Here is a 17,887-nt window from a genome sequence, read left to right on the forward strand (position 1 = left end):
TAACAGGAGTATGAGAATGAGGAAAAAAGAAGTGGGCGTTGGAATTGCATACATGTGTAATCTTGATAGTTTATTTTAATTTGGAAAGATCTGTTATGCTCATTGACACATTTTTCTGATTAAAATTGTTTCTACTTATGCCTGTGCTAAAATTAGTATCATACTAAAGAGAGGACTGTGGTTTGTCTGCCTTTCAGAATATATTATTTCAAATACCTTTTATCTTTGAAGGATTCAGAATCTTCAGTCATTTCACTATCTAAGATTAAATTTACTTTCATTTTACATTCTCACCAACAGTGCACAAGCGTTCCAGTTTCTCCACATCCTTACCAGTGCTTGTTATTTTTTTTCCGTAGTAGACATGCTAATGGACATGAGGTGGTGGTCTTTTACATATTCAGTGTTTTCATCTGTGACTGGTAGGTAGCGTGATGTTGCCTCTATAGTTCTTATCACAGTACTGTTTTCCTCCCCAACACTTATCAGTCATATCTGAAGTGCTTAATTTTTTACTTGTTACCATAAGAGCCATAAGGGTAGGGACCTTGTCTGTCTTCATCACTAGTATCTCTAGGGCTGAGACAGTACCTGACACATTATCCTTGCTTAGCGAGTATTTGATGAATGAATGAATGAATGGAAAGGAGAGAGGCTTAGTGTAGTGGTTGAAACAAAAGACTTCGTTCGGCATCAGACCGACTTGGGTTTGAATCCTGGTTTCCTTATTTACAAAATGCTTTCCTCATAGGATTGTGGTGAGATTAAGTGAGATCACATATGTAAAACCCTCAGTACAGCACCTGGCACATTGTAATTATCTGGTAAGTGGCAGCTATTATTATTAGGGAGAGGTCAGCTGGCCAATGGGGCATCAGTAGGCGTGGGGCTTAAAAAAACCCTCATTTTGTCACTAATAAGATGTGGCATTTTAAAAAGAATTTTATTTATTTATTTGGCTGTGTCGGGTCTTAATTGCAGTGCACAGGCTCTTCTCTGCGGCATGCGGGCTTCCCTCTAGTTGTGGCACATGGGCTCTAGAGCGCTTGTGCTCAGTATTTGCATTGCATGTGGGATCTTAGTTCCCTGACCAGGGATCAAGCCTGCGTCCCCTGCATTGGAACGCGGATTCTTAACCACCGGACCACCAGGGAAGTCCCATAAGCGGTGCAATATTGATCAAGTTGTCTAACCTCTTTAGTCTGAGTTCTTTTCCCCTGTAAGAGCATTAATCCCAAAAGGCCCTTCTGTGATTTTCATTTGATCCTTCCATTGGTCACTGTGTTCACTCCAGCAGTCAGTTATCACCATTTCACACTATCTCAACTTTAATTACAGTAGGAGATTGTTCACCTCAGAGTCTGAATCTCAGAGCATCTAAATGATAGAATTAATTTTTTTAATTTATTTATTTTTATTTATTTTATTTTTGGCTGCATTGGGTCTTCGTTGCTGCACACGGGCTTTCTCTAGTTGCAGCGAGTGGTGGCTACCCGTCGTTGAGGTGTGTGGGCTTCTCATTGCGGTGGCTTCTCTTGTTGTGGAGCATGGGCTCTAGACCTGCGGGTTTCAGTAGTTGTGGCACGTGGGGTTCAGTAGTTGTGGCTCGCAGGCTCTAGAGTGCAGGCTCCGTAGTTGTGGCGCACGGGCTTAGTTGCTCCGCGGCATGTGGGATCTTCCCGGACCAGGGCTCGAACCCGTGTCCCCTGCATTGGCAGGCGGATTCTTAACCACTGTGCCACCAGGGAAGCCGTAGAATTAATTTAAAAGAATACTTTATAGAAAAGATCATTCCATTTCAAAAGTTAAACCATTAAAATAGTTGAAAAATAATTTGCCCTAATATGAAGTCTTTAGTAATGATTTAATATGCCAGGTTGTGTACGACCACTTAGTGATGATTGAAGTGGAGGAGTGCAGATTGTAACGTAGACTGCAGTGATAGTTTGGTGGTTTTGCTGAGTTGTGTTGCACTCAGCTCTTGGGGAGACTTGCTTTAAAGATACCTTTTTGTCCATTTGCTATGCTGTTGAATGATGGAGGAAATAAAATAACCCTTAAGAGAAGACTTCTGACTTCTAAAATGTTGGTGGTTGTGTCCCTGATGTTCTTAGCAAATATAGGCCCAGATATTTAAACTCAATCTGGCTGGGTTTGACAGAAAGAGAATTTCATCAATTTTCCCAACTAAGTAAGATGTTGTGGCTCCGTCCAGCAGTTATTTGTTTTTTTTGTACAAATAACTCAGAGCAGAGAATGGAAGAAACTTGCTTTTATTACCTGTTTTATGCTAGCCACTGTTAGGGGCTTTCATGTACACTGTCGTTTGTTTATTTATTTTTGGCTGCATTGGGTCTTCATTGCTGCACGCAGGCTTTCTCTAGTTGCGGCGAGCGGGGGCTACTCTTCGTCGCGGAGCGCAGGCTTCTCATTGCAGTGGCTTTTCTTGCTGCAGAGCACGGGCTCTGGGCGCGCGGGCTTCAGTAGTTGTGGCTTGCAGGCTCAGTAGTTGTGGCACGTGGGCTTAGTTGCTCCGCAGCATGTGGGATCTTCCCAGACCAGTGATCAAACCCGTGTCCCCTGCATTGGCAGGCGGATTCTTAACCACTGTGCCACCAGGGGAGTCTGTCTTATTTGGTTTTATTTGTTGATGGAATAGTTGTTTTTGCACGTACATGTTGCTCAGTGTCACCACCCTAAATCACTTACAGACAGTCCTGGAATGGTCCTTGTACATGAATCCCTATAAGCTTTTCTTAGGGAGTCACTGCTGCTAGCCCCAAGAAAGTATAGGCTGCCTTCAAGGAGAATCTCCTTTGGCTTCATTAAGGGCAAATAACTTGGATAGCTTTTGCCACCAAACTCCCTTGTCTCTTCAGAGGTGCTTTCTGGTGGTCTGTCTCCAAGTAGGAATCCTAAACAATTTCCCCACTGAAGAAGTATTACAATTGGTGGTTAGACTCCCAGATGAAACACACACACACACACACACACACACACACACACATACACATATGTGTAAACTTATTTACCTATTAGTACATTAGTCATGTGGAAGACTTTCTGTAATTTAGATCTCTATTTAAACGTTTATTTAGTGGAAAGAGTATGGGCCATGGAAGCCACTTAATGGTTGTGTGACCCTGAGCTAGTATCAACTTCTCTGGGCCTGTGCCCTCATCAGTAAAAGGGGGGATATATTTCTCTTGTAGGAATAATATCAAGATTAAGTGATGCAATGTAGGTGTAGCCCCACAGATGTTGGTACTGTCTATTGCTCCTCTTTCCATTCTGTTTTTCAAATAACTGAGTAAAATCTCTTTGAGCGTAACTTGGTTTGTTAGTGCCTTTATCAAGATTGCTTAGTCACGTGCCCCAGGGCTTGACAATGGAATTTGTTTTTCTTTCTTTCTTAACTACAAATGCTATTAGAAATTTATTCTTGGGACTTTCCTGGTGGTCCAGCGGTTAAGACTCCATGCTCCCAGTGCAGGGGGCCCGGGTTCCATCCCTGGTCAGGGAACTAGATCCCGCATGATGCAACTAAGAGCCTGCATGCTGCAACTGAAGATCCCGCGTGCCGCAACTAAGACCCAGCGCAGCCAAATAAATAAACAGATAATTTTTTTTTTAAGAAAGGAAATTTATTCTTGTTTAGACTTTGGAATGAGAAAGCTTTTTTAAAAACAGAATTAAATGGGTTTGCTTTAGGCATCTTGCTGAGATCTAGCCAATTTGGACAGGAAAATTAGAATTGCTTTCATAGTAGAGTTCCCACCTGGGGCATAGTTGGCAATAAGAAAGGTTGTGCGATCACATTCCTTATCAGATGTTCAGTAAAGTTTATTGTTACCTGAAAAACTTGAGGAAGGTCCCTACTCCTTGCCTTTCAGTCAAGAAGCTGATTGTGGATTAGGAGATGAGTAAATGAAAATTAATCTGACTTTGGCAATTGGAGAATGAGAAAAATGCTTACCCCCAGGCATCTAGGCTTGCTTCCACTTCCCAGAGAGCTCCTCAGAGGTCATCACCCATTGGTAGTAAGCATTAAAAACAAAGCAAAACAAAAAAAACTGTAGGTGAAGCCTGGACTAAGTAGGGTAATTTAAAAGATTTTAGATTGGTAATGGAATGCAGCCATGATTTTTTTTTTTTTTTTTTTGCGGTACCCGGGCCTCTCACTGTTGTGGCCTCTCCCATTGCGGAGCGCTCCGGACACGCAGGCCCAGCAGACACGGCCCACGGGCCCAGCCGCTCCGTGGCATGTGGGTTCCTCCCGGACCGGGGCACGAACCCGCGTCCGCTGCCTCGGCAGGCGGACTCTCAGCCACTGCGCCACCAGGGAAGCTCCGCAGACATGATTTTTACTGGCCAAAATCAATTTTGGTTTTACTCATCTAAAATTCCTCTTGGTAAAAATTATTATTCTCTTTCAATCCATTCTCTCCAGAGTAGCAGGCATGATCTTAAAAACATAAACTGAATCATGTCACTTCTCTGCTTAAAACCCTCACCTCCAACCATTTCCCATGACACTTAGAATAAAATCCAGATTTCTTCCCATGACCTACATTGCACACATGCTTTGTCTATGCTGACTTCACCACCTAGTCCGTCCCGCCTTCAGTCAATTACATTATCATCCCTTGGTATGATAATAGTTGTTCAGCTTTCCTTATCACCATGTTTACAAAGTAGATTCTTTCTGCTCATAAAGTTCCTTCTTTGATTTCTTTGTAACTTGGAGAAGTTTGTAATTAGTTTTCTGCTTGATGGCTTGATTACTTACTTGTTTTTGTCTTTCTGTGCTCTGAGATTATAAACCACATGAGGGCACGGACCATGTTTTATCTTTTTTTGTCTAGTACATGCTGGCACGTGGTAGGTTTTTAATATATATTTGTTGAATGAATGACAGTTTGATAATTTCTGCTATATAGGGAAATATAAAATACTTTAGTTCATAAAGGAACAGGCATTTTCCTTTTGATCTGACAGTCTCTAAGATGATAAAGGTCAGCATGGGAAAAAAGAAATGATTTGTTTCTCTGGGTTGAATCTTTCAGAATTAATTTAGATGGTGCCTGGGAACCTTTTCCCGATTGGCTAGAGTTCGATTAGATCTCCCTCTTGTTTGGTCTGTGACACTGTGTGCTTGCCTCTTTCATAAAACAGATTACTACTGGATTCTTTGAGGGAGAGAGAATTTAGTTTATTGTTGTATCCTCAGAACTCAGGTTGGTGCCTGGAACCTGCTAGATGTGCTTGATAAGTATTTGTTCAGTGAGAAATAAGTGTTAAATTTGAGATACATATTAAGAAACGAACAGTTTTTATTCTGGTAGATTATGGAGCTCATTGGTTCCAAGAATCACTTTGTTCTTTGTTTTTCAGGTTCACCAGATCATGACATAAGTTAAAAAAAAATTAAATCTTTATAATGGACTATTTCAAACACATGTAAAAGTAAAGAGACTAATAAAGTCAACCACCACCATGGACCTGTCACCAGTTTCAACAATTATCAACACATGACCAATCTTGTTTAATCTTGCTCCCCTCTTCCGCCTCAGTATTTTTTTTTTTTTTTTGTGGTACGCGGGCCTCTCACTGTTGTGGCCTCGCCCGTTGCGGAGCACAGGCTCCGGATGCGCAGGCTCAGCAGCCATGGCTCACGGGCCTAGCCGCTCCGCGGCATGTGGGATCTTCCCGGACCGGGGCACGAACCCGTGTCCCCTGCATCGGCAGGCGGACTCTCAACCACTGCGCCACCAGGGAAGCCCCCGCCTCAGTATTTAAAAACAAATCCCAGACATTATATCATTTCATCTGTAAATACTTCAGAAGGGTATAATCAGTTTAAGAACTAGTTAACTTTTGGAAAAACCTGATAGAAAAATTCCATTTGCCTCCTTGAATCTAATTGTAGATGCCAGCTGGTGAAATTCCATGTGCTAAACCACTCCCAAGGCCTGACTCACTATTGACAGCATATACTCAATTGTAATTGCTGAGATAGCAGTAGTTTGCTGGAATATGTTATCGTGGTAAAGTATGTTTCTGTTGGATATAGAGAGATTACCAATAAGTGAAAACTCGTAAGTCAGAGAGAAGTTTTTTCCTTTAGACATGTGTAAAGACAGATGATACTTCTGACACTGTGCATTACAAGCCTTTGAGATTTCGTCTGGAAAATGAAGATGAAACATGGTTTGTGGATTAATAGAGTAATTTCCCATAGTACTTTGTGGCTGGATTCTTGAGAGTCACAGTTGGTGGTACAATGAAAAGTAAGAGTGCTGGAAGACTCAGAACTAGAAAGACACGTGGCTTGGAAGTGGTTATGGTTAGATTTATTCTAGAAGTTAAAGTTGTAACTTAGATCTCTGTAAGTAGCCTAGGTGAAATAAAATTTCCTTTAGGACAGGAAGAGAAGGCACTGTTTTCTTTCAGCAAATATTTTAAAGGATTAAGTACTACCTTTTAAAAATTTGGAGGTTGGCACTGAGTGAATGGTTGGACTAGAACAGTGTTTTCCTGTCATTCCAAGTTTTTTTGGTGGAAAAGAGATGAAGGGGGGATGTAAATGATCATAACTGCGTTTAACTACTTTTCTTTAACCAACCATGTAAGAGAACAGGACTGATTCTAAGAGGCTACAAGTCCCAGCCCTGCAAGGACCACAACCTTGCTTTCTTCTTAGCCTGAAGCACTATATGAGTCTTCTGTATGTTAGATTGGTAGGAGGTGATCGTAAGTTAATTCTTGGCAATTTATTTTGAAAAGCTGCTCTTTTATTCTTGCCTTTGTTCTCCCATAACCCTTAGTTAATTCCTCTAGTAAAGTACTTAGCATACAATGCCTTGAATAGGGATTTTGTCATAGTCATCTGTGTATCCTTAGCATCTAGCACATGGTCACTTGGAAAATATTTGTTGACACATGATGATCCCTTTACAGCCCTGAGATGATGTGATTTTGCGACTTCTCCCATGGCCTTGACTCAGAATGTGAGTGTGGTACTAGTTCTGTGTAGGCTCCTCTCTTTATTGTTCTCTATAGATGCATTTGTTCTCAGGCTCTGGACCGTTCTCTTCTTTTGGGACCTTCCAGGGAACAGAAGGAGAGAAAAATTTGTGTTTAGAGCAAGAGGAGTATGTGAGACTGAAGATGATCGTGTTAGGATCACTGGAATCCTCCAGCTGCCATCAGGATGAAGAACTCAGTGTTGGCTGAAGAATTCAGATGCCAAGAGCTCATTGTATTTTATTATTATTGTTTTCTTATTCCTCCTCACTTACTGTGATTTGACCCCCTACCTATAACTGTAGGGTGGAATGAATTTTAGTCCTGATTTTCAAGCTTTAAAGGATACAGTCAGTCATTGGGAATTAAACAGCATCAAACTATGAGTATTTTTTTTCGTGTATATTGTAACTGCTAAAATTAATTTGTTATAAAATGGTAGCATCTAGGCCAAACTAACCTATAGTTTATCTTCTGTTACAAGATAGTGAAATGGAAATGCTTTTAAAAACCATTATTTCATCAATCTGACCCAGTTTACCTGTTGGAAATGTTGGAAGGCCAACTATCTCAAACAACATACACAAAACTAATAGTGAACTATTCATTTTCTTCTCTAAACTTAATTTTTTCCACCCTCAGCTTTCCCTGTTTTATTTGACGACAGTCCTACTCTTCTAGTTGCTCTGATCAAAACTTTGGACTCTCATTTTTCTCTCATACCCCACATCCAGTCTGCCATGAAAACTTACTGGGCCCACCCTCAAAATATATCCAAAATCAGCCACCTCTCACCTTCTCTGCTGCTACCGCTGTGGTCCAAGCCACTGTCCTCTCTTGCCCGGATTATTGTAGTGCCTCCTAACTGACCTCCCAGCTTCTACCCTTTCCTTTGTTTTCAACACAGCAGCCTGAACCATTCATTTTATACCTAAGTCAGATCATGTCACTCTGTTCAGAAGCAGTGGCTCCAAGCCAAGGAATGTAGGCAGCCTCTAGAAACTGGAAAAGGCAAGGAAACAGATTCTCCCCAAGAGTTCCAGAAAACAATTCATCCCTACCAACACCTTGATTTTAGCCCATTGAGACCTGTGCCAGACTTCTGCCCTTCAGAACTGTAAGATAACAAATTTTTGTTTCTTTTAAGCCACTAAAAAAAAAAAAAAAAAAAAAAAAAAAAAAAAGCAGTGGCTCCCCTGCATTGGCCCCCCCCATTCCACTCGGAGTAGAGAATCCTGTGAGGCCTTACATTATCTGGTCTTCTAGTAACCTCTCTGACCTTACTTAACTATATCCCCCTTGCTCCCTCTGCTGCAGCCACACTATCTTTCTTGCCGTTCCTTGAACACGACAGTCCTGCTTCTGTCTTAGGGCCTTTGCATTGGCTGTTACCTCTTTCTGGAATGCTCTTCCTCTAGATATCTGCATGGCTGAATCTCTCAAGACTGTCGAATCTTTGCTTGTGTCGCTTTCTCAATGAGGCCTACTCTGATCATCTTATTTAAAGATTGCAAGTCCTCTTCCCCCAACACTTCTTATTCCCTTTTTTCTGATCTACTTTTTCTTTTTCTTCCCTAAAGCATTCATTACATTTTAAGATCTTTGTAGTTTACTATATTTATTATTTTATTATCTGTCTCTCCCTATTAGAATATAAGCTCCACGAGAGCAAGGATCTATATCTTTCTAAATCACTGATGTGTCTTTTGCAACTACAGTGCCTGGCACATAGTAGGCCATCACTAAATAAACGAATAATCACTAATAAATAAACGAATTGTGAGCTATTGAACTGTTTCTTTTACTCAGATCCGTGCTTTTGCAGTACCTAGAGCCGATACCAACAAAGCAGTTTATATGTTTGAATACACCACCAATAACAACTCTTCATGGTCATTCTGAAAGATAGGTGGTATTATCCATCTATTATTTTTTAGCGTCTCTGAGCCTCAGAGAAGCTAAGCAACTTATCCCTAGATCATATGGCTCATAAAGGTAGGAGCTGACATGCAAATCCAGATTTGACTCCAAAGCCTACATTCTCTGCTGCCATATTATATCTCCTTAAACCATTCATTCAACAAATATTTATCAAGTGCCTACCATGTTGTAGGCACTGCTGACAAAGCAATTTATTGCAGGATACTAACAAAAGTATTTTAAATTTTGTCATTTTTGTTCTTCTTGAGCACTGAGAAGTTTAATGTATTTATTTTATTTATCTGCAAGCTCTGCTTGAATGCAGGTAGAAATAAGCATGAAAATGCCTATGGTAAAACTTTGGTTATCCAGAGATCAACTTTGTGTCATTTTCAAGCATCCAAAAGAGTTCTGAACGCAAAACCAAGAAAAGGAAAAGCAAGTGCCTTAGATAGTCAAGAAAGAACTTTTGAGCATTGTTGACAATTCCTGAGAAGACTTGAAGTACCAAAAGTGCTGTGAGTAGTCAGTTCTTCCAGAAATTGAAGGAGTGTGTTGATTAAACTGGCAGTGTCTGGTTATAAATAGATCAACATTTTTTGAGAAGAAAGCCAAAAAGCATAGGTGAAAGGATATTAAGATGTGCAGAGAAGGCAGAATGGAGTATGGTGGTAGTCATAGTGTGCAAGATTTGAAGTGACTAGTGCACTGAATGAGGGGTAGACTCTTGAGAACCATGATGAAGAGCCAGATGATAAGACACTTGTTGTGGGTGGAGATGGACCAGTGCCATAGGAACACCTTCAAATGCAAAATGTTTTGAAGCCGTAGACATAAGAATCCTCTCCTTTGAATGCAAATGAAAACCACAATGAGATACCACCACTTCACATCCATTAGGATGGCTATTACCAAAAAACTGCAAGGAGGAGAAACTGGAACCCTGTGTATCACTGGTGTAAAATGGTGCAGCCACTGTGGAAAACAGTTTTGTGGTTCCTCAAAAAGTTAAACACAGGGGGCCCTCCTTGGTGGCGCAGTGGTTAGGAATCCGCCTGCCAGTGCAGGGGACATGGGTTCGATCCCTGGTCCGGGAATATCCCACATGCCACACAGCAACTAAGCCTGTACGCCACAGCGACTGAGCTTGCACTCCAGAGCCTGCATGCAACAACTACTGAAGCCCGTGTGCCTAGAGCCCATGCTCCGCAACAAGAGAAGCCATCGCAGTGAGAAACCTGCGCACCGCAAAGAAGAGTAGCCCCCGCTCGCCGCAACTAGAGAAAGCCCGCGTGCAGCAACGAAGACCCAGTGCAGCCAAAAATAAATAAATAAATTTATTATTTTTTTTAAAGTTAAGCACAGAACTGCCATAGGTACAGCAGTTCTACTTCTAAGCAAATATCCAAAATAATTGAAAGAAGGGACCTAAACAGATACTTGTATACCAACATTCACGGCAACATTGTTCATAATAGTTAAAAGATGGAAACAACCTAAATGTCCCTCCACTGATGAATGGATAAACAAAATGTGTTATGTACGTACGATAGGATATTAATCTGCCTTAAAAAAGAAGGAAATTCTGAAACAATCTACAACATGAGAACCTTGAAGACATTATGCTAAGTGAAAGAAGCCAGGCACAAAAGGACAAAAATTGTATGATTCCACTCATATGAAGTACCTTGAATAGGTAAATTCATAAAGACAGAAAGTAGAATAGTGTTACTGGGGGCTAGAGGGAGGGGAAATGGGGAGTTACTGTCTAATGAGTACAGAGTTCCTGTTTGGGATGATGAAAAAGTTTTGGAGGTGGATAGTTGTGATGGTTCCACAACATTGTGAATATATTTAATGCCACTGAATTTTACAGTTAAAAATGGTTAGAATGGTAAATCTTATGTCATGTATATTTTACCACACCTATACACAAAAGAACCCTCTCCTCATGTGCATGCATGTGAGTGGGAGTGTGTACGGGGAGGGCACAAATGTGCCATGCCACACTGAAGGCTGGTCCCTCCCGCTCAGACGCTCCATTTCAGTGATGGTGGAGATGTGCTCTCTCCGGTAGTGTGATAACCAGCCAAGTCATTCAGCTGCAGCCACATTTGTAAGCACAGGAGAGCGATTCAGTCATTAAGAAAATGTTAACTTACAAGAAACTTGAAATCCTTTCTGGAAAGAAGTACTAGGGGACTGGGTGGGAAAGAGACCTACTTTTCACTATATGCTCATTGTACTGTTAGGTTTTTTTAAACCATAGTTACGTATTACCTATTTTGAAAAATTAAAATAATTTATGGGAAAAAAGCAAGGAATAATAAAAGAATTATTGATTTTATTCTGTTTAAGAAAATAGGAATGTACATGTTTATTTAAGACTTGCTGCGGAGGTGTCTGAGTCAGCTTTGAGGTCTAAACATAATTAGAACACTGATAGACGGACTCCTTTGTGAATCCACTCATAATAGGGGCTTTGCTGCGGTTTACTCTCCACCAATACCACCTTACAGTATTAGGAGAGCCACATAAGAGGACAGATGTTCAAACACCTGGATTTTGCTTTGCAGTTTCAAAACGTGATAGCTATATGTGCCCATCCGGAGCTACATCTGAGTCTTAAGACACAGTGAAATAGGAGATGCTTCCATTGCTTGTTATGGGGTGACGGCAGGGGAAGGTGAAACTGGGAGCTTTGATAGACTTGGAAACTCTTCTTACGAGTGGAGGGTTTGAGATTTTAGTTTTTTATTTGTAAAGTATTGTCTGTGTTCTAGTGCCTTACCAAGCATATGTTAGGTTGAATGCTGAATGCTGCAGCTGGGTTGACCGGCCGGGTCTTACTTATTCCCTCCTTCCCTCCCTCTATAATATATATGTATATATAGTACCTACGGTATTGCTTCCTTTTTCCACTTGTCACCTTAATTAATTGTTATATTAACTGTAATTTTTGTATCCAAGTTAAATTGATAGTAGGAAAGGAAGGACTTTTGGTGCATGTGAAAGGTAGCAGGTTTCTAGTCTCTTCTAGAGGAGGTTATAGACACACTCTGGGAATGCAGCGGTCTTTCTCGACTCCCCTTTTGAGACTCTAGTAACTCCAGCCAGTACCGGCACTTCGAGGGGGCTGCATGGACCGACATTTCTGACTCCCTTACTTATTCCAGGAGGCCCACTCCACTTAATACTTATCTTTGGAAGTGGAAGAAAGAGCAAATAGAGGAATCAGGCAAAATGAGGTTAAGATATTTTTTTTAGGTGTTCAGTTTGAGGAGATATGTAACCATACCTTTTAGAGGCTGATTGCTTAAAAACCACAGTTCATTTATTTAATTGGGAATTGTTTTTCTCCTCCTTTTTTGATATCACAGTCAAACCTTTATATTGATTTTTCTTTCCTCTTTCCTTCTTTTCCTTTTTTTCCCTTCCATTTTATTTTTTTGTTACTTTCCTTTTATTTTTTGCATCTCTTCCCTGCAAATTAAAATGAGACAGTAGAATTCGTTTAGAAGAAATATTTGTTTGAAAGAAGACCCTGAATTCTATGAAATTGCTTTTTTAATATTTTCTAATTTCTCTTTTGATTTTTATCATTTATTTTTAAAATAAATTTATTTATTTTATTTATTTTTGGCTGCGTTGTGTCTTTGTTGCTGTGCGCAGACTTTGTCTAGTTGTGGTGAGCGGGGGCTACTCTTCCTTGTGGTGTGCAGACTTCTCATTGTGGTGGCTTCTCTTGTTGCAGAGCATAGGCTCTTAAGCGTGCACGCTTCAGTAGTTGTGGTTCATGGGCTCTAGAGTGCAGGCTCAGTAGTTGTGACGCATGGGCTTAGTTGCTCCACGGCATGTGGGATCTTCCCAGACCAGGGCTCGAACCGGTGTCCCCTGCATTGGCAGGCGGATTCCTATCCACTGTGCCACCAGGGAAGCCCTATCATTTATTTATTTATTTATTTGCATCGGGTCTTAGTTGTGGCAGGTGGGCTCCTTAGTTGCAGCAGGCGGGCTCCTTAGTTGTGGCATATGGGCCCCTTAGTTGCGGCAGGGGGCTCCTTAGTTGCGGCAGGCGGGCTCCTTAGTTGTGGCATGCAAACTCTTAGTTGCAGCATACATGTGGGATTTAGTTCCCTGACCAGGGATTGGACCCGGGCCCCCTGCATTGGGAGCTCTGAGTCTTAACCACTGTGCCTCCAGGGAAGTCCTGAAATTGCTTTTTTGTGTGAGTGTGTGGGAAGTTTATATTTCAGAAGGTAAGGATAATGTCATCTTAGATTGTAAAAATTATTCCCATACCCTTAGGGATGTAAGAAAAACCTTTTAAAGCTAAACTTCTAGCAAAGATTCTACAGGTTATTGAGCCAAAAGCATTGAAAATAACTGCTATAGTCTTCTACTGCCTAAGTTTTTTGTTTTTTTTTTTTTCTTTTTCCTCTGTATGCGGGCCTTTCGCTGTTGTGGCCTCTCCCATTGTGGAGCATAGGCTCCGGACGCGCAGGCTCAGCGGCCATGGCTCACAGGCCCAGCCGCTCCGCGGCATGTGGGATCTTCCAGGGCCGGGGCATGAACCTGTGTCCCCTGCATCGGCAGGCGGACTCTCAACCACTGCGCCACCAGGGAAGCCCAACTGCCTAAGTTTTTAAGGGTCAGCATTTCCAGATCTTCAGGGCACACATCTAATTATTAAATTCTTCTCAGGGAATGAATGCAGGTATTTAAACTTTTCTTCTGTTGTAATTTCCAAAACATTTTGTCTTAATAAAACAGTGTGTTTAGTAATATGTAGTAGAATAAATAAATCGGACTGGTAATCAGATTCTGGTCCCAGTCTTCCTGTTATCAAGTCATTGAACCCCTTCTGCTCTGGTTCCGTAACTGAAATTGAAGGGACTGGATGTGTGAGCTTCTGAGGTTTATTTATAAAAATTTAGTCATTCCAGGTTTTATTAGCATTTTTCTAAAGCTGATAAAGTAAAAGATTAAAAAAACTTTGCTAATAATACTGTTCATATAAAAAATATATTTCAATATAAAGTAAGTTAGACTTCGATTCTGAAGGGGCGTAGTCAGTGGATGACTAAAACAGCCTTTTTATGAGACGATCTGATGTAGAAATCAGTTTCAAAATACATTCTCTGACACCTTGGAACTAAAACCCCAGGATCTCATTTTAGGTGAGATTAATAATTGTAAGAAATCTGTCATTAGCTTATATCTTATTTCTATTCAGATATTTAAAAATAGTAACTCATCACTATTTAGTTGACTTTTTCTGTTATGGCTTTCATTGAAATACTGTTGCTTTAGTCATTCTCCCTAAGTTCCTTTTCCTGAGAATAAAGGATTGAGTTCATACCTTTGCATAACAATCTAGAGAGTATTTTAAGCTTGGCATGTTCAAACCTGGCAGACTCGATTAATATTGGACAAACTAGCACATTAGAACACTTTTTTTAAGTTCCAAGCCACAAATTGTGCTTTCAGTGAACACGGACATGTATAAAATTAATACTTAAGCCTTGAATAGCATAGACATTCAAAAGGCCGGTTGCTGTGGGTGACTGATTTTCAGCGAGGCTCCTGCTTGCCCTGCACATTTCTTCCTCTGCTTTAAGCAGTGACAAGAGCAGAGTTAAGAGAAGGTCTGGGGCTTCCCTGGTGGCGCAGTGGTTGAGAGTCCGCCTGCCGATGCAGGGGACACGGGTTCGTGCCTCGGTCCGGGAAGATCCCACATGCCGCGGAGCGGCTGGGCTCGTGAGCCACGGCCGCTGAGCCTGCTGAGCCTGCGCGTCCGGAGCCTGTGCTCCGCAGCGGGAGAAGCCACAACAGTGAGAGGCCCGCGTACCGCCAAAAAAAAAAAAAAAAAAGAGGAGGTCTGGTCCTTCGGTGCTCTGCTACCTTTTGTTTTCGGTAAAGAAAATGGCTGCTGTTTTCCTTTTTAAACTCTTACCATATGGAATGTTTCTATAAATAAACCTTGGATTTATGATTGGACTTCTAAATTTGTAACCTCTACCGCCTGTGACTAAAGCCAGTATAAATACCTATTTAAACATACACACTGCCTACAAAGTTGTGGCATCCGTTCACTGAGAAAGTTCACCAGCCATAATATCTAAATATTCAATTCAGTTAATTTCTCCTGCGTCTATTGACATGGATGAGGACCTCATTTTGTCATCAAGCAAAAGCTAGTCAGCTGGTAGTGTTTGGTGAATCCACTTTGACTTTTTTGTGCATGAATTGTTGGTGTAGTTATGTAGCAGACATATTCATGAAGATGTAAAAGTGCATTAGATTTTTGACAAACTGAATTGTTTAAGTGTACTAAATGGGCTCACTTTTTAGAAGAATCCTATCGTTATTCATTTTGTAAATTTGAGTCAGTCGGGCCTTCAGTCAACAAGTGCATATAATGGGCACCTATTACATGCCAGACACTGTGCTAGGTCTTGGAGTATATAGAGTTGTAGAAAAGATGTTACCTGTTCAGACAAGTAAGAGAAAAAAAAAGGAAACCTGGGGACAGTAGAATGTTTTATCATTGTAATGGAAAAATGGACAAATGCCATGTAGGTGTGGCAGAGAGGCCAGTAGATTAACTCTGGAGAATTGGAAGAGGTTATAGATAAATGTTTCATTTGCATCTTAAACAATATTATTTACAATAATGGCTATATCTTATTGAGTGCCTACTGTATACTAGGACTAGTTAATGTTACCCACCAGGGAAAAGGTGGGGAAAACATTCAAGGCAGTAGGAGAAACAAAGGAGCTATCAAAGATTGTGTATCCTAGAATGAAGAAGTCTGGTGTGGCTAGCGGGGATGGGGAGGGAGGTCAGCGGCCAAGGCAAAGGGTAGTCAGACTGGATGGGATCAGATTATGAAGGACCTCAGATAGAGTCTGTCTGTCCCCGCCACCATGTTTTTGTTCTCGTTTCCTTTCCTGAAGAACCTTTCTCCTCTCTTTGCCAATTTTATTATTTTTTTTAAAGGTCCAGCTTTAAGGCACCTCTTCTGTAAAGCTTTCTTTTCCTTTTCCCAAAGGTTATTCATTTTTTTACTGAATGATTGCACAAAGAGAGTGTACCTCATAATAGGGCATTCCATTTCTTGAACATTTCTTGGATTTAGTCTGATCTCCCCAACTAGTTTCTCAACTCCTAAAGGGCAGAGAATAAATCATGATTAGCATCTACTATAGTGCTCAGCCCACCATGGGGACTTAAGAAATGTATAATGAGTGGATGAATATGGAACATATATAGATATCAACCATTGAGACAGCACAGCCACCGTGGTTGAGATTGCCTACATTTATTTAAGAGGCATTTCTTAACACAAGTAAGAGCAATTTTCAGAGGTATAGGCCAGTTGTCATTTGGATATAAAATGAGTTAATAAGAGTATCTCATAGGGTTGTTGTGAGGATTAAATTAGTTAGTACATTTAAGCACTTAGGACAGTGCCTAGCATATAGTAAGTATTCAATCAGTGTTACCTGTTATTTAACTCCACATATCTGGGCTTTTTTGCCAGTGACACTCAGCTACTGTTGTGGTCGTGGAGAGGATAGAAAGCAGATAAGAAACAGCTTCTTACCATTGAAACCAAATATGCTGTAGGAACTGGAAGAACTGCTTATATTGCATGAACTTTTATTTTTCTGTTTGTGTTTTAGTGATCGAAGGGTATGGTTGGCATGGAATTGAATTTCATCTGTCTGTGGGAATTGTAAACAAGGTAGGTCCCAGGTTTATTTATTCTTTCCTGCCTCCCTTCTAAGGTGTTTGTTAGTATTTTCAGTTCTACTGAAATAGAATTGATCAGATTTGATTATTGTTTAGGGAAACACTCAGCATGGCCCTATGATGGTCTGTCACCATGGTTTATCTAGTGTTGTGGACTACATCTAGTGTCTTGTCTGAGGGTATTGAATGCCAAGAAACAGCACAACCGATTTAAAATTTTGGTGGTCATAGAACAGAACCATGAATTCACACACATGCACATACACACCATGACCCACTCCTTAGAGGGCAGAAGTTCTTGTATTGGAGCCATTATGTAAACCAGCTTGGGGTAGTGGGAGGTGACAGGCTAGCTGATTCTTCTGGTCACTAAAATTCAGTAGCTTATGTGAATGGTAGACTAGATGCAATCAAAGGGCTTATCTTGACAGTAACCAGACCATCACTGACAACTATAAATTTTGTTACTGATGACAGAATCTGTCCATCTGTAACCACTAGAGTTTGTTTTGACACAGCATGCTTGTGTTCCTATCTTAAGCTCCAGAGTCTGAACAAAAGTACACCAGATATGACTTTGGCTCATGTATCTCTCTTGTATCAGATGCCCACAGAAAAGAGCTATAGACGGCAGCCTCACACAGCTCTGCAAACCTATTTTTGGCAGAACATTTCCTGTCAAAGTAGGGACTAGTGCTGTTTCATGTAGTTTTAGTTTCCCATAATCTTAGGTATGTGGAGACCCCATTGCTCATTGGTGCAGGAAACTTGGATCATTTGGAGAGTGAAATTGGTAGCCAAAAAAAACCAATGGCAGTACTCCCCAAAATCCTCCAACCAAGAATCCTATGAACTTGAGCATGGGGTTCTCTGGGTTGATGACAATCTTTGGACTCTTGCTGCACCTGCACTTAGAATAGAATAGCTTCTTGAGACTGGCTTCCAGTCACAAAGAACAGGAACTGCTAATATATTGCTATGGGGAAAAACAGTTGAGCCACTTCCTATAGCAGAAGGAACATGGTCCTTGGAACTGACACTGCTGCCTAGGAAGGGAGGTAGAGAGAGTAAAGATTAACTTTTGCAAATCAGTGCCTTCATCATCATCTGGTGGCCTGAATTTTCAGAGTCTGATCTAGGTGTTCAGTGAGGAAATTATCTTTTTTCTATTTTCCTGCTATA

At 40.9% G+C, this 17,887-nt stretch overlaps 1 protein-coding gene across 1 annotated transcript in view; it reads left to right on the forward strand.

Annotated features, from left to right (window-relative positions):
* LOC307193930 (uncharacterized protein) overlaps positions 1–17,887 on the forward strand; it is a gene marked incomplete at its 5' end in the record, with an annotated part of 99,589 nt that overhangs the window by 23,960 nt on the left and 57,742 nt on the right. Inside the window, one exon of the mRNA XM_079936539.1 lies at positions 16,636–16,697. Coding sequence (XP_079792665.1) covers positions 16,636–16,697 — 62 coding nt within the window. The remainder of the gene's footprint in view (positions 1–16,635; positions 16,698–17,887) is intronic.

The sequence above is a fragment of the Stenella coeruleoalba genome (assembly GCF_951394435.1).
Source record: "Stenella coeruleoalba genome assembly, chromosome: 11".
Lineage (NCBI taxonomy): Eukaryota > Metazoa > Chordata > Mammalia > Artiodactyla > Delphinidae > Stenella > Stenella coeruleoalba.